The sequence below is a fragment of the Platalea leucorodia genome, assembly GCF_965183815.1.
Source record: "Platalea leucorodia genome assembly, chromosome: 3".
NCBI classification, from domain to species: Eukaryota; Metazoa; Chordata; class Aves; order Pelecaniformes; family Threskiornithidae; genus Platalea; species Platalea leucorodia.
Genome location: NC_138825.1, coordinates 92,553,420 through 92,578,162, shown reverse-complemented (window position 1 = coordinate 92,578,162; position 24,743 = coordinate 92,553,420). Strand labels below are relative to the sequence as shown.

Below are 24,743 nucleotides of genomic sequence, written 5' to 3'. Positions count from 1 at the left end.
TTATGTTTGTATCTGGATGTAATATTCGTGGTTAATGCCTACCGTGGTCCCCATGGCAGACAGCTGAAAACTCAAGTAAGATTATGGTGGGTGTGATGTATAGATTGTCTGCCTTGCATCACAGGATTTGTTTTTGTATTGTTGGTATTATTTTCTGTTGTAAGTTTTACAGTCATATGCTGATGAAAAAAATTTGTAGCTGTGATTGTTAGCTTGCCTGAAAAGCAGAAGTGGTATGTATATTTAAGTACATTTTATAATAGATGTGTTAAAGATTCCTGCAGTTAAGGCTATAGAATAATTTCTGCTCTAAAACCAAATTTTTATTCATTTGTAGCTTTTGGAAACATTTAGATTCTTAGATAAGAATCTTCTAAGTGACATTTTGAGATTTTTCTTTCCTGAAATTGGGGAGTGAAGAATTTCAGCTGGTTTGGGTTCTAAGGAGAGTGTGGAAAAAAACACAAGCCCAATCATGGAAATAAATGAGGATAGAATTCCTCAAAATTCCTGTAGAAATAGCTATTATTAAGGCAGTGCACACAGGTGAAGTGTTTGTGAAAACCAATATGAGTGAATGAACTATGGGCATTGCAAATGCGTAGTGTGGTGTTAACTGAGACAACATGAAGCTTGTAGCTCAGACAGAAAAGACAGCTGGGCTGCATTTCCATACGGGATCAACCTAGATGTTTAATAACATAAATAAAGAACATGAACAACTCCTGATTTACCACACCCTCTGGATACCTTGTGTCGTGAGAACTAAAGTATTATTTGTAATGTTTTCACAATGCTAACTAATTATGTTTTGTGTCTTTAACTGGAGACTGATCTCTCTACATGACATCTACAGAAGATACAAAATGTTTCCCAAACCACACAGTAGTAAAGGTGAAGTCCAACAATGGACAATCATGGATGCCTGTATTTCCAGCTAAAATACTAGTAATTTCATAGAATTTACTTCACCTTCTGAATTGTGTCTAGGGAAAACGATACTGTTCACAAAGAGCATAAGAACTCTGAGATCAGTCACTTCACTTATTGCCTTGCTGCTGCTGTTTGCACTAGACTGAGTGAAAAGACCTCCCTTTGGACTTTCAGGGGAGTTTAATTAGGCCCTACATTATTAAAAATACATTTCTGAGAAAGAAGAACACTCAAAGCTCCCATGTCATAATGAATAAAGATAGATAAGACCTCTGTGATCATGAGACAATATAATTTATAAATGGAAGAGATTATTTGCTACACCTGAAAATCTAAGAAAATTTGAAGGCAAAAATTATACATTAATCAGAGAAACTGTGGACAATTATTTGTCTGGCTGCACTATAGTATTTATATGCAGAGAGACAGAGTGCAGTATCGTAACTTTAATCCTGCCGTTCTCAGACTTCTGAGCATTGCCACGAGCATACTTTTTTTCCAAGAGTTTATGGAATAAAGCATCACATTAGTTAACACTATCATGATGTGTAAAATACAGGCGAAAGCTAAAGTGAAGGCATAGAGTTTTCATATTCTTTCTTTGACTTTCCTTTTGAGAATTATAGCAATTGTGGGTAGTCTTTCGTCACGCTCCCAATCAACACTAGTCTAACGAAAAGCCGTGGCTCTGCCAGGGTTTTATGCTCACATTAGTCTGAGAAGACATTCTGTGGTGTCTCAAAGTGAACAGGCAACTCAGACATTTGGCTTCATTATTTGTGATTCAATTACTGCGTAATATGATACATACAGTATACACATATCTCATGTGTAATACGATAAATACAGTATACACGTATCTCACAGCACACACCAAATACACCACAGTGTTATCTGTATATCTGTTCACATCCACACACATCTACACATATATCTTTTTCAAAAAAGGCAGTAACATCAAGTGGCAAGGTTCTACATGTGCTACTTACCTTTCCTGGAAGGTTCTATGTTTTACTCGCTGCAAAAAGATTAAGAAAAACAGCATTTTACTAGTGGGTGTATCCAACCATTGAGCAGAAGCCTGTTAGCTCTTTCATTTACTGTACTTCCATGTTTTCCTTCTAACACATGCCCCCTCCTCTTCCCGAGCAATATTTTGCCCTTATATAAGCAGATGGGGAGGGACTTGGAAGTCTCCCCCAGTTTCTAAACGAATGTCAGTAATCCTTACCCGTTGGATTATTTCCAGGTGCTCCTGGGAATTGCTGAAGTTTTTGCCAATGTCAAATATGCAGAAGGTTTCCCTCTGGCAGGCAGTAACCCAGTTCTGATATTCAGAAGTATCCGGAATCCGATCCAGAAAAATACGAAAGGCTTCCCAGACAGCTTCCTGGCAGACTGAGTAAGAAGAAAGGGGTTGGGGATGGATGCTTTGTACCAAAAAGTAAACTTGAAAGCCTTTTTAAAGTTATTTGGGATTTACACATTTTACTGTACTTAGCAAACAAATCCAGCTCCCAGGTACTTTTAGATATTTAAGCCTTTTAGGTATGTATGTTTGAGTTGACAGTCATTTGCCTTTATGCTGAAGGATTAACCATCTCTAAGTTAAGGATTGCTAATTTCCCTCATTTTAAAAGAGAGATTAATTTGGCCTGACATCATCATCATGAATAAGGAGCAAACACAAAGCACACTTCCTTCACCTCAAAGGTACATATATACAAAGATACATACTGGATGTTCTAGTGAGAGCAAACAGGGAGGTAGAGGAAAAAAAAATCTAGCAGTCATCATACTTGAGTAATCATAATTTTAACTGTGTACAAAGGTTTTGTACATTAGCATGGTTAAATATGCATAGAACAAGCTAAACAGAACATATTTAAGATTTTGATATTCCCCACACATATAACAAAATATTTTAATGGAAAAAAAATTAAATGCAGCAGGCTAAAATGATTTGATTATATTCCAAATTTTCAATGTAATTAGTCTTTTCAAAATCTTAAGGACATTCTGCAGCAGGTACATGCTTTTATGTTTCTTTAAACACCTCTGGAAAAATTGAATGACTTAGTATATGTAAAATTCCTTTGGAAAGAACATGATTTCCTTCCTCGCTACACAACTGTACACAGTCATTTGTTCAATGTTAAATATCTCCTCCATCGTGATGAATCACCCAGTTAAATCCCAGGCTACATCAGACAAGATTAACAGGCACTGTGGCTCCAGAGACAATAGTAGCTTTCTGCATCATATGAGGAAATGAAAATGAACATAAAGAGAATAAGACAGGGAGATTTTGAAAAGGTGGTGTTCAGGAATGGCTGTAAGGGAGCTTCATTTACGGGATGCAAACTGACTTAATTACATGAGACTATGTAAAACACAATATAATGGAGACATACTTTTACATATTCTGTTGGCTCACTCCTTGTCCAAGAAAGCTGTGAAGTTCAACTGTAGTATGTTACAAAATACATTACAATGAATATTTGGGCTTGGCATCCAGTTTTTTGATCTATTTTCTAGCAGTCAGAACTCTGTCAGGCATTTCAGGAAAAACTTGTAAAAGAGAAGTTCCTGCTGAAAAGACCTTGCTCTCTAGCACTGTGAGTGACGATCATGACATGCATGAGTATGTGAGGGAGGGGAGAAAACAGCAGCAGCTAGGTTATAAATGACTGCTGAGAAATACTTTATGGGATTTACTTTCCCTTGATGATTCTGATACCATAGGTCTTACGTATATCTGTAAAAGTGAGCTTTTAGGAGCCACAGATGGCCAGGTGGGGCTACACTTCTGAGTGCACTCTTACCAACATCTTGCTGAATTCTCCTCTTTTTTGTAAGCTGAAACAATTTCTAAAAGATTCTGGAGGATAAACTGTTCCCTTCTCCAGACAGCTACTGCCTACCTGACTAACTATACTAATATGTCTTTGGATTTCTGTTCAGATACCAGCCCTTCCCTACACCCAAAATATTTGGGTTTCACTTAACTCACTGCACAGCCTCAAACTAAACATAGAATGAATCCTGGCTGCACCTGAGTCATGTTCGAAATCACTGAGTGGTCCAAAGAGATCCTCAAGCTAGGACAGAGCCTCCAGGAACTGCCGCTCTGTGTGGACTTTCCTGCTTAACTGCAGAAGATATTTCCACTTACGCAGGTTGTCCTCTGCAGGCTCTGTGAACTCAGCTGTGTAGGATAATCAACATGGCTCCGTGGCTGCTAGAACTGATGTGTTTTGAACAGAACCAGTTCAATTTATCTACCTCAGCTGTCGCTATACCTTCCCATTCTTGGGTGACTGACTATGTCACTACTTGTGGCTTCCTCTGGTATTGTTAGAGTCAACAAAGCCAGCTGTATTTTTGGCTTTGTGAAAATATAATGTACGCTCACTCAATGTTGTTTAAAGTTAAATGCTTTTAGAGAAGGGGATCTTCAAACATATTAGAAAAACCATTTAAACAAAAACTTGCTAGCAATTTAAAAGCTGTTGCCTTTAGCACTTTACTGTGCAAAGTTCGATACTGTGAGATTGGACATTTATTTTCAGTACTTGATACCTGCTTTGACTTAGAGTGAGATAATTATCTGCATTATCTAAAATATCTGTGTGTCTGAACTTAATGCAGTCAGTTTCTCTAGGTATTCTCTAAACTTGCTGTAGGGATGTACTCACCTAGCTGTGTTAGGGCACCTCAATAATAGCTCAGGAACAACCTGCCCTCCCAGTAGAGCTGCTGCATGTGGAGCAGATGTGGTCAGATTATTAAAAAGGAACAGGCTGTCTTTTGAAGAGATTTATTCATTATGAGCTAGCAGTTAAGGCTGCTTTTTATCATCTTTTTCTCACTTAACAACTCTCTGGTATCTGTTTTTTCTGAGCAGTAACTGCTGAATAAAGATATACTATCTGATGAAAAGTAATTCAGTTACCAGGGTTTAGATAAACATGATGGGTTTAGATAAACATGGCCAGCTGAGGAGGTGTCCTAGCTGATTCCATGCATGCTCCCAGTTTGCCCCACATGAGGGACTGTCTTCATGGTGACTTAAGCTATGGTGTGTTATTTCAGAGTTGGTATGGGGTCACAGTAGGCTCGGGTTATCCAATAGCAACTGTCTGAGCTCCTGTATCTGAGGTACTTTGTGTTCTCTGCTCATTCCTGAAAGCATAGAATATGTATATATGTAAAAAAAAATGTGTAATTTTTCTCAGGAAGCAGTAAGATTCTCTGGAGGACAAATATGATCCACAGTGCTGTTACAGTTCTAAATATGTCATGGGACTTGGAGGGGTGGAAGTGGTCTCCTAGACTTTAGACACAGAAAAGAACGGACCTAAAGGTGTGTCTACAAAAAAAAATGAGGGTAAGATTGTCCCACAGATAGGCACAGGCTGTAAGCCTCGAGCGTCGCTACTAGATTATCTTTTCATGAAGACTTGTACTGTAGTTATAGCTTCAAGGATAATGTTTGCTTCACCACATTTTCACTTCTACCTTTTTTTTTTTTCATTTATCACTTTCATCAGGTAAATTAGCATGCTCCGCTGGGAGGGCAGCAGTCTTGGTTTCTGATCTTTCCTTGAAGGAAAGATTTTTTGAGGTTTTAACGAAGGACATTGTAATGGAAAATGTGTAACTATTCAAGGGAGCAGAAACACCTTTTTTTGAATAAGTGTACAAATTATCCAGCTCCAGTCATCTGTTCTCTTGCTTACTTTTTGGGAAGTACCCCAGCTTCAGCTGAAGAACTGGATGACACCTACTCAGAGAATTTTGTGAGTGTAGGAGTCTCTGTTGGGAAAGAAGAGATGTAAGTTTAAACCTGCTTGCACTACCAGACTTAGAGAGCATAATATCCCAGCTGATGTGCTGCTCTCCAAAAAGGTGGTAGTATTGTCATCATTAGTTTTTAAATGAAGATGTCATAGTTGCAGATCTTTGAGTTCAGGTCAATGATACCAGCCTGCCCCAGGATAGCTTGTTTTCAGCCCAATCAGGGAACATGACCAGTGAGTTTTAGGGACTTTCAAGATTAATTAGTATTTAAGAAAGGTTTTTTGGATCAACCTCTTCAACACATTTCAGAATTCTGTCTAATGCCCATTGGGCTGGAATTCAGTCCCACAATGCATACCAAATATGTTTGTATCTATAGAAATGGCTGCAGACATTGGCGTAGTTTGCCCATGCTGCCTATACCAAGTGGCTGCTGGAGTAAAATTTTTGCAGCTCTACATCCAGGTTTCATTTCAGAGGGAACTAGCTGGTTCCCTGAAAGATTGCCGAGGAGCAGCCAAGTTACATACATGTCTGTGAATGGTTGGAGACCAATATAGAGGACAAATAGATAAGCAAAGTTGATTTAGAGAGTAGAGGTTGCCTTAGATACTTACATCCCAGAAGTGCTGACTAGGTTTTAGAATTAGCTTTGGACCATCTAGCTGCAGCACAAAAATACGCATTTTTCTAATACAAATTGGATCAGCCACAGAATGAAAGACTGGGAGAGGCAGAGGGAGGAAGAGAGGACATATAAAAACCAGAGGGCTATTTGCACTGTGCTCTCTAGGGACCTAAAATTGGAATAGTAACTCTACAGGCTATTTATGATCAAGGGAGGTAAAGAAAGGGCTGGGGAGGGAGTGAATTAATTGGGAAAGGGCAGAAAAAAATATATTCTAGACTTTTTAAAAATAAGACTAAGGTCTTTGCATGAGCTGCTGGCAATTATCTCAGTGTTTGTAGCATACCAACACCGCCACAGACTTAATATAACTACAGATACACCAACATATTTGTGCAATGACTGGTGAATAGTTTTATTACTTGCCTTGAGCTGGTGGGATTAATTCCGAGTAGCAATGATGGTACCCGCTGCACTTTTGAGAAAGATGATACATCTTTACACAGTAGTGCAAGCATAATTTCTTCACTTCACATTCTGCCATGCTAAAACACTATGCAATTACACTGAGTTCATTAGGCCTTTGAGTGCATTGTTTTATTTTGTTCTGGTAGTCTGGTAACTGTCTGTCTTGAACCATGCTGATGTACATGTAACATTTGATTATCTATGTAAAAATAAAGCATAAAGCAAACAGCACATACACTGCCTAGAGCTAAAGAACAAGATTCTGGAAAATTACTGTGTTTCCTCAAGTGAAAGAAATAATACTTTCAAGGAGGAAGTACATGCTACAACCATCATCTTACCTCTTAATCTATAGTAAGCTTGGTGACTGGCTAAAATCTGCTTCACTGATTCTTGTGGGCAAACTTTCACACCAGTTGAGAAAAAGGATGACCTCTTTGTTCGGTGTTTTGCCATGTCAAATATCCGCCTTATGGTTGATACTCTGGACCTCTTTGTTGTTCTTTCTGTTTTGTCCGACCCTGAGGCATCTGCAAGATGTTTGGCTTCACCACGGTTTATTTTATTAGGGATTTCTGGAAAAGATAAAAAGTAAGCATGTACATAAACATACATTGCATAGGCAGTAGGTATCCAATGCAAGATCATGTCTGGAAAAAGGGCATGAACCTAAGAGTACTTTTTGTTACATTATATTGGTGTCAATGCCCTGACAGAATTAATGTGCTGAGGAGAAATGTCCTGTGATCACATGGGGGAACTGGGACTCAAGAGACCTGGTAACTAGTTTCCTTATATCTCAACACGTGACCCCAGGACACACAGGATACAATTTTCAGAAGCCGTAAATCTTGTTTTCAAAAGTGACCTTGAGTTAGATCCACAAAGGACACTTAAGTGCTTGAATTTTTTGCTATAGCATCTCATTTGTGAGCATATCACCCTGTATGGAAATTTACAGTACACTGATAAGTAACGGTCTGGAGCTTGGGAAGGTGACGCATATCTGTATCAGCTTACAGTGTAAAGAGGTGCCTATGCTAGCAGATAAGTAAAATGAGAAATAGTTGTACCTTAAATCTGCACCCTTCTAAGATATTCTTATCTTTCCTTTGGGCTTGAAAGCACATCTTCCTTCACATCAGGTTCATAGTCTTGAACCCATCCCAAGAACTGGACCCTGAAACACTTTCAAAAGCTGAACAGGAGTTTGATTGTCTTTGGTAAAAGAAAGAGCTGTTTCCAGTCTCCCTCCTTTACTCCACAGTGCACTCCTTTATCTTTCCCTCACATAAACTGAAGTATTAATCAGAACAAACTGCAATTATGTTTCTTTGCCACTGGATGATAGATGTTGTGAACTCTCTGGCATTGTATCTCAATAGATCTTTTAACTATTCCTGGCAAAGTGGAACAGCTACAGTAGAAAAAAAGTGTAATCAGTGAGTGGGAATTGAAGATCTAGTCTTAAGTTTTACTTCTGGCACTATTCAGTTATGAAAAATGGAAATGCTTCTAGGGTGCCAAAATAGCCTCAAGCATAGGAACCCCCATCTTAAAAGGCACGCAAAAATTCAGGACTCATTTCATTCCACTTCCTAAGTATTTGTGATGCAGTATTACATGACACAGCAACTAAATTTAATGTTAAAATGTTAATGATAAAAGTAGCATGTAAGATACACATTTAAATGAGCTGAAATACAGCATTTTGCAGGATCGTGTGATAGGAGCAATTAATATCTTTTAGATTATCTTCCAAAATTTTGCATACATATTAATAAAGATGTTAAAGTTAATTCGGAAATACCTTTTTTTCATTGCATTTTCATACATGTTATACAGTCATTACAGATGAAAAATAAAGGTAAACAGAATAAAAGACATTTTGAAAGAACTGTTTCAAATGAAAAGTGTAAAATTTGTAGGTAATTGGAAAACTTTAAGGGAGTAAATGTAAGAAAGCCATGGTATATGTGTACCTGAATGCTGATGAATTAACTGAAAAAATTGCCTTGAGGAACGGTTTAAAAGCTTGTAAAAGAACAGAAGTAAATAATAGGGTTCAAAAGGAGTAAGTTCAATAAGAGTAATACTATAAAAAAATTGAGTAAAAAATCATCAGTTTGCTGAAGAAAGAAGAAATGTCATGCTGTATAAAACAAACACTAATCATCATGTTCTTAGGCAAATCAAGAGAAAATAAGGAAGGTAAAAACACATTATCTTGACAATTTGGAACTGTGTTAATTAAATGTTTAAAGAAAAGTGGGCAGATAAATGATAAGAGAAAAATAATTGAAAAGCATACTGTTACAAAACGAATAGTACTTGAAGTAAAGAATGGGAAAAGTTCTACCATATATGTCAGTATACATATATATAGGTGTGTATGTCCAAGTGGAGATCACTGATGAGTGGTGTTTCTCATGGGCCAGTATCAGGACTGGCGCTGTTTAACATCTTTGTTGGCAGCATGGACAGTGGGACTGAGCGCACCCTCAGCAAGTTTGCTGATGACACCAAGCTATGTGGTGTGGTTGACACACTGGAGGGAAGGGATGCCATCCAGAGGAACCTTGACAGGCTTGAGAACCTCATGAGGTTCAACAAGGCCAAGCGCAAGGTCCTGCACATGGGTCGGGGCAATCACAAGCACAAATACGGGCTGGGTGGAGAATGGGTAGAGAGCAGCTCTGAGTAGAGGGACTTGGGGGTGTTGGTTGATGAGAAACTCAACATGACCCGGCAACGTGCACTTGCAGCCCAGAAAGCCAACTGTATCCTGGGCTGCATCAGAAGAGTCGTGGCCAGCAGGTCAAGGGAGGTGATTCTCCCCCTCTACTCCACTCTTGTGAGACCCCACGTTCAGCTCTGGGGCTCCCAACATAAGAAGGACATGGACCTGTTGGACCAGAGGAGGGCCACAAAGATACTCAGAGGGCTGGAGCACCCCTCCTAGGAGGACAGGTTGAGAAAGTTGGGGTTGTTCAGCCTGGAGAAGAGAAGGCTCTGGGGAGACCTTATAGCATCCTTCCGGTACCTGAAGGGGGCCTACAAGAAAGCTGGAGATGGACATTTTACAAGGCAGCATAGAGATAGGACAAGGGGTAATGGCTTTCAACTGAAAGAGGGTAGATTTAGATTAGATATAAGGAAGAAGTTCTTTACTATGAGGGTGGTGATGCACTGGAACAGGTTGCCCAGAAAAGCTGTGGATGCCCCATCCCTGGAAGTGTTCAAGGCCAGGCTGGACGAGGCTTTGAGCAACCTGGTCTAGTGGAAGGTGTCTCTGCCCATGGCAGGGGCGTTGGAACTAGATGATCTTTAAGGTCCCTTCCAACCCAAACCATTCTATGATTCTATGATTCTACATATATATATATATATGTCTCAATTCTTATTTAAATTCAGAATGAACATTCAATGCTTACTGTGTAGATATCATAATAATGACATATATATTATGAAGTAGGTGGTACTCTGATATGGAAAAAGGTTGACTGCTTGATTATGATGAATATTGTATGAAAGACAGGAAGTTATACAATGAAGACAACAAGTGATTGTTGCTTTGTAAAGCATGCCTGAAGGCAGCAGCTTTTAGGCCTGTAACTGTCTAATTGTTGCAAGGTAATTTAAAATGATGATGCAGTCATATAGTGTTTGTCATTAAATGAAATGGAAGTAATTTTTCCACAGTAATGTCAGATCATGAACCATAAACTGCATAAAAGGAATTTCCCCTGTGAAAACATGGCTCTGGGTCCACCAGAAACCACAAGTGGCCAAACACTGGATCAGTTGAGATGCTGAATTATTTGGATGATATGTGGGGTGAGAACAGAAAATTCAATGCCATTGAAATCTCAAAGCAGACCCCTGAAATCCTCTAGTAGAAAATACCAAAAATCTACATGGAAAGTAGCCAGTTGTAAGTCTATTACCTTTTATAAGCTATGTTAACTGTCATAGACCAGCTGTCCAGGCAGTCTGACCAACTGGGGCTGAGGATTTTGTCACTAGGGTCTTTGATAGCTTTTGTATGGAGCAGAGGCCTTTCTTGAAGGATTTGCTTCTTCCCCAGGATTTATCCCTAAGTCATTAACTTGAATTAAGAATTACACTATTCAAAAGACTGACAAAGGAGATCCTTCTCACATGATTGTGGTAATGATTTCAAACTCTCTGTGTTAGGGTCACTATTTGGGCTTTTTAGTCTGAGAAAGTGACCATATATTATCGGCTTCCAGTTATCACTGTTATGCTAGCCTGTTCACGGTAGGTGTAAATTTTTTCTCTTTTAGTTCTTTCACTTTAATTTCCACTTTTTTGTGGGAGGGATCTGTTGTTTAAGTATGCTTATTGTAATAGGTTTAATTTCATTTATATCTTGTGGTTAGTAAACTTCTCTTACTAGAGTAACTTTTATTATCATCGGTTCTTGAAATCACTTTTTTACTAAACTTAAGCAAAATTTGAATTGGAGAAAGCATTAGCCAAGCATTAGCCCCTTTCTCCACATGATTTTCCAATACTTATTTCCTAATATTTACTGAATGTGAATGGAAGACAACCTGTCTTCTGGTACAAACATTTGTTCATAATTTTTCAGACCTGTGCTTTCCCCTGTGTCTGTGGAAATTCTGAACTGAGAATTTTTTACCGAAGTCTCCCAGATGGTTCAGCCATATACTTTACTATAATATGCCTCCATCTGCAACTTTTTAGATGCTTTGCTTTCAGTGTCCTGTGTTGAAAAAAATAATCTAAAAAGACCTCTGCTATTATGAAATTGAACCCATATATATTAGCTGATCCCTTTTCTTTTTACCATGAAACATAGTAATCAAGTAAACTGGAGTGGTGCAAATTTTAAAGGGTACATCATTTGACCATGTAAAAAATCCCAATAATACTAGGCTGTTATACTTTTTTTTTTTCACTTTTTCTATACTATACTTTTTGTTCTCATTCTCTTTTCTGAAACAAACATATGCAATTAATATACTTAGTGTTTACCCTGCCCAGTTTGACTTTTTTTATTTAACTCTGTTGTTTCACAATGGTGACTGTCTCAGTTTTACCTTTAAAAGGTATGTCAAAGATTTTTAGTTTTCTTTGATAGTTCTAGGGCAGAAGGGCAGATAACTGTCAAAGTCTGGTAACATTTTACTGGACTTTATCTTAATCTCCAAGATACCTTGAACAAAGCTGTAACTTCTTTATTCTCACACGAAAGAATCTGCATAATTGTGCCCATTTTCCAGGTGGCATACTTGATGAAAAAAGTTGAGGTAGTTTTACCAAGGTGATCTACAGAGTCACTGTCAGCCGTTATTAAAATTTGGAGTTCCTGACCTCTAGTCCTGAACTTAGACAAATATACAAAAGATTTTCAAAATATGATAAAGCAATTTTCAAAATATGATATAGAAATCTTATTTGTATGGGACCTAATCAAAGTCCTTTGACATCCATACAGGTCTCTTGAGTGCATAGTACTGTTCTTCAGGTTTTGTTTTCAGGCAGATAAATGGTATTCATTTCTCAAATTAAAAATCTGAAATCCTCAGAATTAGGCAAGGCCTCTCCCCTGTGTCTCTTGAGACCTGCATTATCAAAATTATACCCTCACTAAAAAAAAAGGCAGGAGAAATAGATTTCAAAGGTGAGAGTTCCTATATGTTTTTAATAATCTGCATGACGAAAAAGGAAAAGTACATCATTATTTAACTGGATTCTAGAAAAAAAGAGTTTTAAACCATTCACATAATTGGTCAGCTTTTTTTTTTTTTTTTAATTTGCTTTTATAAACACAGGAGCAAGAAGCTTGTATTCATACTTTTTTTGTATAACTCTAGTGGATGCTTTTCTATACAGCTTTATTAATTTCTAGCTGTTACTAGTATCAGTTTTAGGAGGCCTCTAGTTTTGTTATGGGTTCTTTGGGTTTTTTCCAACAATGTAGACAATCTCTGTGCAGGAACATTTACCTACAGCATTAATTCTACCTACAGCAGAAGTATTTGACCTGAGAAAATTAAGATGTCATTGTATACAAAGAGAAGAATTTAAAATATGGTAACTAAAGGTTTCAGCAGCAAAATTCAAGGTGAGATCAGGACAAAACTGTTGAAGTCTGAATAGTTCATCATTAAAATCATCACAAGGTTTGACATGTATGAAAAGCAGATTAGTCTGAAAAATAAGTGGATAGAGAGGAATGCTTAATTGATAAATGAGACATATTGCCTACACAATAAAATAATTATTACTTAAAAGACAAGGCTTATTTGAGGGAAACTGCTGAAATAGGACAAGGAAAGCTTATCAAAGAGGGTTAATTCAACAAAGATCCCATAAATGTGTTGTTGTGATCCAATTAAATACAGAGTGGGGCCAACAGCCCCTGTGTTGATAATTCAACCAGTAGCAAAAGCAAGGATGACTAGTCATGGAAAGTTGATCCTGAGATCTCTGAAAGGGCTGATCAATGTAAACACCAGATGGAGCATAGAAAGTAAGGAGAGAGGTAATATCCTGGACCCTTCGCTTAGAGGCAGTCCCCTCCTGTCATGGGAATAGCAAGGACCTCAAATTCTAATGGCACTTGCCAGACACAGACAGGGTGCCCATGACATGTTCTCTCCTTATATTCCTTTTTTAATCTTTTTTATGCCACATTGCCTCAGTCCCAGTTGCATGGGAAGGGTCTGACTGGATTGAAGGGGCTTAGATGAGCAGGGACAGATTACAATATGGTATGCCTTTATCATCAAACGCAGCCTAGATCCTGCATATGGGTGCTAGGAGCAGCACCTATCTTCTCCCACAGAAGCATGCAACAACCTCTATCTTCCCATGCAGATGTGGAAGTAGAGGCCCTTTCCTTGTATCTTGCTGATGTTCGGGGCAGCTTTGCTAGTGCTTTGACAGATGCTGTAGCTCTGGCTGTGTTTGCATTACATTTCTAAGCTTGTTTTCACAACTGTGAAGGCTCATAACTTTGAAAACTTGAGTATGGAATCCCATATTAGAAAAAATAATACTAATATTTAGTCTGCTCAGGTCTTGTCTCTGAGAGCTCAGTGCCCTTAAACACAAGATTATATGTCTTGCTTGTACTTATCTTTGGGTCCAATATATTCTTTAACTATTTTTCATGCACACAGTGAAAGAACTTTGAGAGGAATTGCGGAGGGGACTTGGCCCCAATGGTTGTTGCATCCTGGTCGGTAGTGGGTCTTATCTGGGAGCTAACTGGGGTAGCCGAGGCACAGGACAGAACTCAGTTTGGATCTCACTTCTTCAGGTTTAGTGCACGTAGCCAGTGAACTGCTGGGAAAGAGGGCAGTGTCCACTACTGTGGGGATGTTTTGCTGACAGATAAGGAGCTGACATTGATGCCTCGTTTCAGAAGAATATGAACACTGGCCAGAGGAGAATACCCGGGCTCCTAAAAGAGAGGAAGAGGGCTAAGGCATTTATATTAAAAGTAATTAATTTTAATTCCTCAGAATGAATGTTGACAATGATGAGCTTGGTAATTCCTGTTTGGTATGTTGGCTGTGAATGCCATTCTTAAATGTCACTAAATAGTAACACTGCCTGTGGAATGAGGCCTGGGTATCTAATTGTGGCAAAGAGCTATGGGGGCCAGATCCAGGACTCCAACTTGGAAGACCCTGTGTTATGTTGACTGATGTCCACTAGCAAACTTCCCACACAAATACCACAAAGCTGGTGTCTACACACCCAGCCCTACAGAACCTTTCATGTACCTGCTAATATCTTGTGTTATGCAAGACTCAGCATCACCTTACGTGTCAGGAAGGGGCTAGGCCCTGCCTGTGCAGTGGAGACTTTGTACTGAAGACAAAATACATCTGATCCCTGTATCTCTTGCTTGGATTCAGCATGACAAAACAACACCTGCACATGTTCACAAGCTGTGCTCAAGCTCTCTATGACACAGGAGAGGAGCTCCAGGCTCCTGCTTAAAAGGTAGGTTCTGTAATTTTCAACCTTTTAAAGACTATGGTCTTGTTTTGAATTAGATCTGTACCAAGGGATTTTCCTTCTTGAGAATTCAGGAAAGTAGTGGGTTTTTATAAATCCTGCTTCTTGGCAGGAATGTGTGATGATGTTCCTTTAAACATTTACGGAAGATGAAGAATTTAGTTACTGTTAACATAGTACTCAATTAAGGCAAGGCTCCCATGAATCCTTATGTGATATATTCCTGTTGTTATCCTTATGTTAAAAATACTAAATGTTTTGTTATAATGAAACAATCTATGCCTCAGAACATATATGGAAATAAATCTGGAGAAGAATGTGATAAATTACTTTGAAATACATGGCATAGCAATGACAGTAGTAAATGTCTAAATTTTAATAAAAAAACCCAAATTTTTTGTTTTAATGGTGTTACATTCAAAGCTAGCAGATGGCATTAGATAATGGTTCTTTTGCAGAACCCTTTAAATTAATCTGGATTTACATTTCAGTGCCAAAGATCACTGTTGTCGTCAGCTAATGTGCTTTGGAATTCAGTAAGTGTGAAGAATTTAATTTCTGCAAGTAGGTAACACTGAGAAACTAAACTAGGTATCATAATCCCTCACCTGTTCCCCTCCTCCCAGATACTCACAGAAATCTGTGTGGTTTTCTATCCCAAGTGGAGAAACACAATTGTTAAATCAACCAACTTCAGAAAGACAGCTAAGAAGATAATTTGAAACAATTTTTATGAAATTTATGCTTAGGCCTTATAACAGACAAATATAACTTTTTCTCACTCTGTAAAGAGACAATTTGGTAACATCTTTGAATTAAGCTAACTATACAATTCATGGCTGTCCTGTTTTCGGCTGGGATAGAGTTAATTTTCTTCTTAGTAGCTGGTATACTGCTGTGTTTTGGATTTAGGATGAGAATAATGTTGATAACACACTGATGTTTTAGTTGTTGCTAAGTAGTGCTTACACTAAGTTAAGGACTTTTCAACTTCCCATGCTCTGCCAGGTGCACAAGAAGCTGGGAGCAGGGCACAGCCACGACAGCTGACCCAGACTGGCCAAAAGGCTATTCCATACCATATGACATCATGCTCAGTATATAAACTGGGAGAGTTGCCTGGGGGGGGCAGCGATCGCTGCTCGGGGATGGGCTAGGTGTCAGGTGTCAGGTGGTGAGCAGTTACATCACTTGTTTTTCCTGGGTTTTGTTTCTCTCTCTCTGTCGTTGTTTTCCTTTTCATTACAATTTATTATTATTACTATTATTATTATTATTATTTTATATATATATTTTAATTTTATTTAAATTATGAAACTGTTCTTATCTCAGCCCATGAATTTTCTTACTTTTGCTCTTCAGATTCTCTCCCCCACCATCCCACTGCGTGGAGGGTGAGTGAGCGACTTCGTAGTGCTTGGTTCCTGACTGGAGCTAAACTACGACAATGACAAAATAACTATGGTGAATTATCTACCTATTATAGATGAGAATAGAAAATATAATATGCCACTGGTAAGGTTCTGCTGCTTTTGTGAATATAGTTGTCATAGACTGACTAAAGATGAATCCACGTTCACAATAAATGCAGTCTGTACGAACCACAAATATTGAACACGCTGAAAGCTGTATGAATCAACACATATAATTTTGACATATTTCGTTCCTGATGAAAGAGTATCATAAGAAACTCATGTTTTTCTTGACATCATATGTCTCATTTAAGGTAGAAATCTCTTTCAGACAGAGAAGGGCAAATTCTGTTGAAGAATCCTCCTTATTATTCATCAACTCTACTAATCACTGCTGCTGGAATTAACAGAAAATACCAAAGGCCATCTATGGCTACATTGCCAATACCTGAATCCTGTAACAGTCTGCTTAAGGTCCAGGACCTGGACTAGAAACAGCATTGAAGAATGATTGGTTTTAATGTTGACATATGAAACATATATTTATTTGTATTTCCTTGGCCATCTTAGAAGCGTTTGACCTGAAATGCTGTTCTATTATCTGATATGGTTTGCATCAAAGGATGCAAGAAAATGCTCTAAATGTTTGAGTAGTTCTTGGAGGGATGCATCCAACCTGCAGTGATGAAACACTCACTTGAGCACCTCTGCTATTAATTTTCTAATCAGTCTTACTCAAGACACACAGTCATCCTCTGTGAAAGTCAGTGAGACAGCACAAGTTCAAGTTCTAGTGATATTTTGCCATGTATGACAACATTTCAACAATTTTGATGGTGTGAGTCAAAGAGTCACAGTGCAGAATGGGCTTATTGAGGTAACTGTATTCAAATATGATGACTATTAGAATGGTTGGTGTATGAGAAAATTTCCAGGAGCCAGAAGCCACAGTGCTATCTCTTACTTGAACTTATGTAATTAGAACTGGTCAGTTTTACTCACAGTTTAGGGGCACTCATCCTGCAATACAATCTACAGTCTCTGTCTAATTGACTCCATCTCATTTTGACAGAGAGTGACTTGGACTTAGCCTTACTTTACTTAGTTATGTGTCAAGCTGCATAGACCAAGTTAGGTTGGGAGGACACCTGGAGGACACCTAGTCTAATTCCTTGCTCTAAGCATGGCCAACTTCTGAGCTACATGAAATTGATCTAGTTTTGAGGGAGAAGAGGAAAGGGAAAAGAACTTCGTTAGAACTGTCTTCATTTTGTGCTGTAGCCACAAAATCACAAAATGAAAGATGAGTGTATTACTGCTTCCTACGTGAAACTGCTGGGGCTTCTATGATCTGTGTTCACTCATATGTATGAAAGGTATGTCTGGAGCATACCCACTAAAACCGGTATTATTTCAGGTAACAGGGTTACCAAGATTGTTAATATACAATTGAATAAAGTCTGAGAGAGGTACTGAAAGATTCAGAGTGGCCAATAAGAAGGTAATTTTGGCTGTACACTGAAGTAGAAATTTAAAAGCCAGTAGACCATCACCACTGAAAAGGTAAGCATGGTGTCTTAAGTATAATTAGCTATGTAGCTATGAGTCTGGGTCCTACTGATTTGCAGATGTCTATGTGACTAGGCAGTTGCTTTGAGAATTACTCTGCTAAACTCTGTTGTCCTGATCATGACTGCAATGCTTCTTACAGATCAGGGCTTCAGTGTCTATGTTACACCTCAGGTCCTTATGCTTTTTGTGAAATGAGGATGTTAGTGTTACTCTGCCAGACAGGTATATTGTAAGGTTAAAACTGGTGGTATGCTTGCATAAAATGACAAGGTGTGCCACAATTATGTAAGGGTATATGAACACACCTACACTGTGGCAGGTGTTAGAGTACCCGCAGTTGATTGTTAATCTTATGTTTTCCAGATATGTTACTATTCTCAAGCGTCTTCCAGTAAATAGCAGCTGATGGTGACTAAATGCCAGTATATATGTAAATACAAGCAGACAGATAGATAGATATTTCTTTTTAGGAAGTGTGTTGTTCAATACCACGCGTTCCTAAGGGGAAGACATTGTTTGAAACATAGCTGGACTTGCAAAATGCAAAGTGCATGGAATGTGCAGGATAGTGCACCTAATTCCTGATAAAAATGGAAGAATTTTGTGATAGAGAATGAGCAGAAGACTCATTTTAATCCAAAGGGACTGGGAATAGGACAGAGGTACTAAAGCAGAGGGGAAAACATATAGTTAAAATATTTTAAAGCTTCAAAATGCAGTAGAATGCATTCATAGTTTTCCTTCTGGGAACAAGACAGTGTGTTTGCTACATCTGATGAATGTTGGCCATATCGCTCAGTGCACTGCTGAAGCCACTGGGACACCACAATTAGCTGAGAAATGAAGAATAGCATAAACAATAATCCGGATTTCCAGCAGGTTAAGACTCCACATAAAGTTAGTTTATTGTAGCCTGTAAATTAATGTCTTGTAAAGGGAGAAAACCTTTTATTATTAATAGTGATCGTCTTGTTCACAGGTGTTTTCAGAGAAAAAAATCCCACACATCTAACTGTTCATTCACACATAGTTCACTAATCACTATGGTACAGGTGTGATTATATCTGGAATTAATATTTAAGATTCAGTGACAATATTCTAGTATTTTTATTCAAGTTTGGTTTTTAGCCAGGAAATAGATAAGATTAAAACCCACATATAATCCAGTGTTACATTTGTTTGAGAAGGGGTGTGTGGGGGGGAAGGCTTACTTTTCATTTGTTTATAAGCACAACCAGGAAAGCTAACTTTAACTTGGTAATTCTTATTTTATGGATGAAAACAGAAAGTAATCTTAGAAAAACAGATGTCTCTTCTTTCTTTTTTTGTTTGAAGCTTTATGTTCTTTGACTTCCCTTTCCCTTTGGCACAAATTTGCTTAACCCTTTTTTCAAGGGCAATTATAGTAACGAAGATCTGCAACACTTATTGCTGAATTGGAAGAGCCAAGCAGGAAGGGAAGTCAGAATGAATTAAAATGATTTCACAGAGCACACACAATGCCTTTGTGTCCTAAAGAATGGCTGAGTAAATAGCGGATATTTGCTTGCTGAATAAAAAATAACACTAAACAGCCTTGAACACTCTCTGGCTCCCTTATGTTCCCAGTATCAAGTGCTAGATGTACTCAGCATCGATGTATAGTCTTGGGAGTTCAAAGCTCCTCTGTATTTTGCTAGTTAGTCTGGGGTTTCAGTGGTTTACAATTCAACAGTTAAAAATTACTCTGCTGTCATATTTTGTGTGTAGATTTTTTTGCTGCTGCAAAGATTTGATCCCCCTCACTTTCCCTTCTCATCGTTAGAGACAGTTTGTGTCAGGACAGTGGCGAAGACCTGAGTTCAAGTCCTGAGGTCATTTCCTGGATTCTAGCACTAGTCATGGTCAAAGATAAACATGCTATCTCTAAAGTCTTTATTTTGCTTACTACAGTTTCCTGTTTGTTTACTGTGGAACTGGAGGTACTCCTGGCCAGCCTCCAAATGTCTGGGAGAAGGACTCTTTTGGTCCTAAAATAGGGATGGGGAGGAAGGACCAAAAGATGTTACTGAGCAAGTCCCACTTTTGTTAACCCACTTTTTGTTACATATAGATGTAAGTAAATCAGGAATTTGAATTTAAGATAGTTTTCTTCATGAGGAAAAAAAAAATCAACTGATTAACCCTATAAATATTTAGAGATTATTAGCTCTATGTTTTTTCTTTTAAGATGGGAGTATTTTATATCTTAGTCTCTTATTTCCTAGTCTGTCACAGTTGACATGTACTGCAAACTTGAATAGCCATAAAAGCCTTAAATTATCTATGTTAGGATCACTAATAAGTGATTAATATAAGTATTCAGACTATTGGGAGAGCCTGTGTACTTTTGAAAGTATTTTCTATAAGTATCTGATCCTAATACTAAGTCATTAAATAACAGTTCTCGAAGCATCCCTGCTCTGGTAAAGAAGTTTCTTAACACAAGCATTAAGTATTTTGAGATCTGTGTGCATATATTTGAGATAACATAGTTTTAAAATATTATATATAGCATGACTACGTGGCAATAAAAAGTAATTATTATGCACTTGTGCATACTACATGTACTTCATAAAACTGGTGGGAAGGAATTTTTCCAATTATTATTCACATGCATGTATAGAAAAAATATTTTTTCCCCTGAAAGCCATCAGCAATGAGAAAATTCCAACACTGCTACATAAGCAAGATGCTATGTGAAGTTTATTATTGGTCATTGTTTCCTGAATGTTGATAAATATTCTATACACCAATCTCTACTACTACATCTCTTAGGGAGACAATATACAGTTCCGTATTCCTCTCTGTCAAGATGGCCTCCCAGAATTTTGCCGAAGTCTTTTATGGGAAATGCATTGTAACATACAGTCACAATTTGCAATGGGTGGAACTGTGTGACCCCACTTTTTGCATTCTCACTTTCTCAGTTCATAATTATAAATATGGACTGCAATGATACCATCAAGCATGCGCCAATTACCTGGAATTTGTTCTCTTTCCATTGTTGAATATGCAACTTAAATACAAAAGCAGTGCATTTTGATATAACTTTTCTTCTTGTCAGACATTAACTATCACTCATTCTCTCATTTTTTGCCACATTTCCAAAATACCATTAATGATTAAATGACACTATTTACATGGAATTAAAAAGTAAAATCAAAGAGCAACAGAATATAAATCTAGTGTTAATTAATACATTATTTTTTCCCAAGGATTTTTTCAGTACTGTAACTGTCAACTAGAGAAGATTTACATCATTTCAGTGAGATACAAGAACTGTGTTCTTTACTTTTTAAAGAAAATCTGTGCAAAGAAAATCAAGACAAAAAAAAAAAAAAAGCTGTGTAAATATAACTTTCCAAGTAGTATTGACAGCAGACTATGTTTCACACTGTCTCTTTAACAAATATTTAAATACCATTGAGGAGAGTTCTCTTTTGTCATTTTACATTCTTTGCATTTAATTAACATGCCTGAGATTGACATAAAATAGGAGGTCATTGATTTGGGCAAGCATAAAGCAGTTGTAATGTTGGCTTTTAATTCAATTATATAAATATCAAAGCATAGATGGAAAAGTTAGTAAGAAACCTCCCCCAAAATTAAACATGTTCCCCAAAGCTCTAAATCTATTGAATATGGAACTGAACAGGGAAAAATCACATCACCATCTTTTCTTTTTTGTTGTCAAAGAAGCTTTAAAATTGCTGTGAAGTTTTTAATGTTTTTAAAAGGAGCAATCGTTAGCTGTTGTACTAAGTACAGAGGAGTTGTCTGTGTTCTGCAAATAATTTTACAGTTATTGTTATGGTAATCCTTACTAGCATTGCCATTTTTTGTATATTTGCCAGTATGGTTTATTCCTCCAGAATTTGTACATCTGAAAGTTTTTGAAGCTGTTTCTGACAATGGCTAGTAAATACAAAGATATACTTTACTACTTTCTCTTCATTTCAAGGATGACAGACCATCTTTAACAATGTCAGTGCTTAGATATTCTTTCAGCTATTTTGCTCCTTCCATATAATTGTTTTAGAAACTATATTTTTTTCATAACAGAACATATGCAGGTAAATCAAAACTAAATGGCATCTCTTACAGAGATCGTAAAACCTCGGAAACATACATAAGAAATCTTGCCGACGTTTTCTTTTCCAACTTTATAGCAGTGTCAGTAACTACTGTCTCTAGCTGAATTGTCAAAACACCAAATTCCAACCAAAGAATTCTGTAATGTGAAAATACCCTGATCTTTCAATTTATTTTTTCAACATATGCAATGTAAATTCATATAAGCCTTTAATATATGAACTTACCTCTGCTTCCCTGAACGTGGAGAGCAAGGCAAATGATCAAAAATATTAATCCAGTTTTCAAATGCATGCTGTCTATTGATCATTCACAGTTTTCAAGATCAATCATGCAGGAAATGAAATAAGAATATTTAGGTAAGGTAGAAGAATTTTGTTTTCTTAAAGAACTAAAATCCCCAAACGTCTTCCCTCTTATTATTTTTCAGGTATCCCCAGCCTTGGACTGCATTGAATTGCAACTAGGCAAAGATTGCAGCAGGTACCAGAATGCAAGGACTGGACAAACCCTTCCAACGCACACACTTCTAGCGTGGGGGACTGGAGTGGTAAGACAAGAGTGACGAAGTTTTAAAAAAAAAAAACAGTGTCTGTTTCTGGAATAATCTGTTTATCTGCTGCTCAGACATAATCCCTCTTACGGTCCAGCTGGAAGAGCTTTCTTCATCTTATTAACCTTCTGGAGCAGCATCTGTCAACCCCAGAACACTTCAACAGCATCATGATAAACAACGGAAGTCTCTTCTCGTGTCCATTCCCTTCGAACACTGATCCTTTGGGCATTCTGGAGGTATGGCATGTGAGCAGAGGTGAAATCACAGGGAGAGAGAATTGTGCTATTTCCAGACGAGTGATCATAAAACCCAGGGAACTTTCTTTGAAGAGGAAGATATTCTTTTCTGAAAGAACATACTATACTCAGCTTTTCCGCTGCATATGTCTTGGAAGCCTCTCTCCCTTCTGATACCAAAAGGTTGCTGTTGCAACATTCATATCAAAGCAGTGATGATGATGTTCTGTGACAGCGGTGAAATGATGTGACTCAGCAGTAAATTGCAGCAGTGTTCAGGGCTGGCACAATCTGATGTCAAACTGGGAGTGGGGGAGGGAAAATGCTGCATGAGGGACAATAAGAAATGGTGTTGAGAAATGCTGTTTCAAGCCCATAGTTATAACCAGGCCAAGAATTGTCAGTGAGTGAATACACTTTTCAAACAGCTTTGTTTCAGTTTCCCAAATAACTATTCCAGTTACATATTTGGCATGTGTAAGTGCTCCATACTTACTTTTTATTTTCCAGAATGTTTTTTACTGTTGCCTTACACCTAAAAAAGCTACCAGTTGGGCATTTGTAATAGTCTGTCCCCCTTAGAGATTTTTATGCAACTGTGCTTTAACATAGGAAGTATCTAGACTGGCAGCAAGAATCTGTAAGTACAAGTTACTTTAAGAACAACCTTCATTTGAACCCAATCAGTAATCTATTTTTACTTAGGATTTAAACAATGGTAACCTCCATCCCTTCCCGAGATTGCCTAATTTTAACTACTCAGACCAGCTAGTACAGAGACTGGGCTGGGACCAAACAAAATCTGCTTTTTTATTTTCACAATCTTTTCTGATTTTCAGGGCTCATTTTAATGCTTTATGTATATTGCTTCATGCACATTGTTTTATTGTTCTAACAGTCATGGTTTAATCCCACCTGGCAACCAAGCACCACACAGTCGCTTGCTCACTCCCTGCCCCTGATGGGATGGGGGAGAGAATCAGAAGAGTAAAAGTGAGAAAACTCGTGGGTTCAGATAAAGACAGTTTAGCAGGGAAAGCAAAAGCCGCGCACACAAGAAAAACAAAACAAGGAATTCATTCACTGCTTCCCATCATCAGGCAGGCATTCAGCCACCTCCAGGAAAGCAGGGCTCCATCACGCATAATGGTTACTTGGGCAAACAAAATGCCGTAACTCTGAACATCTCCCCCTTCCTTCTTCTTCCCCCAGTTTTGTATGCTGAGCATGACGCCATATGGTATGGAATATCCCTTTGGTCAGTTGGGGTCAGCTGTCTCAGCTGTGTCCCCACCCAACTTCTTGTGCACCCCCAGCCTACCCACTGGTGGGGCAGTGTGAGAAGCAGAAAAGGCCTTGACCCTGTGTAAGCACTGCTCAGCAATAACAAAAACACCTCTCTATTATCAACACTGTTTTCAGCACAAATCCAAAACATAGCCCCATACTAGCTACTATGAAGAAAACTAACTCTATCCCAGCCAAAACCAGCACATCAGTGAATCACTGCACATATCTAGAATAATATACTGATGTGTTGTTTAAATACAACTAAAGCTGTTTCCTTTGCTTGCAGAAAAATGACAGTTTAGGCCATCAAGGACTCCGTTTAGAAGACTTTTGATGTAAATTGTTGGCAAGTCTGGGGCTCAAGGCATTGTCACATAAGGATGATCTAGAAGTTGCTATGCATAGTGCTGAAGGTATGTAAATCAGGGCACCAGCCAACTCATGTTACCCATAAAGGCAAGTCAGATTCTATACCACCAGAGTCAGAGTCTATACCATTTAAGTCTGAGTTCTGGTTTTAGTTATCCTGAGTAATTTCTCCTACTGGTCTAGCCAACAGTTTTCCTTATAATTTCCATGCTGCATTTACCTGAGACACCTGTCACAGCCTGAGGAAGGGGAGATATATGGTTAAGAAGTACATTGTAAACAACCTCAAGTCTTTCTTTGGTATTCGTTATTTCCATAGAGTCCAGATTGGTACCTGGCAG

General features: G+C 38.0%; 1 protein-coding gene across 1 annotated transcript in view; it reads right to left on the bottom strand.

The window, feature by feature from the left end:
- Window positions 1-22,245, bottom strand: part of IMPG1 (interphotoreceptor matrix proteoglycan 1) — a gene marked incomplete at both ends in the record, with an annotated part of 66,145 nt that extends 43,900 nt beyond the window's left edge. The window contains 4 exons of the mRNA XM_082306360.1: window positions 1,923-1,951; window positions 2,165-2,331; window positions 7,174-7,407; window positions 22,179-22,245. Coding sequence (XP_082162486.1) covers window positions 1,923-1,951; window positions 2,165-2,331; window positions 7,174-7,407; window positions 22,179-22,245 — 497 coding nt within the window. The remainder of the gene's footprint in view (window positions 1-1,922; window positions 1,952-2,164; window positions 2,332-7,173; window positions 7,408-22,178) is intronic.
- Between the last annotated feature and the right edge of the window lie 2,498 nt (window positions 22,246-24,743).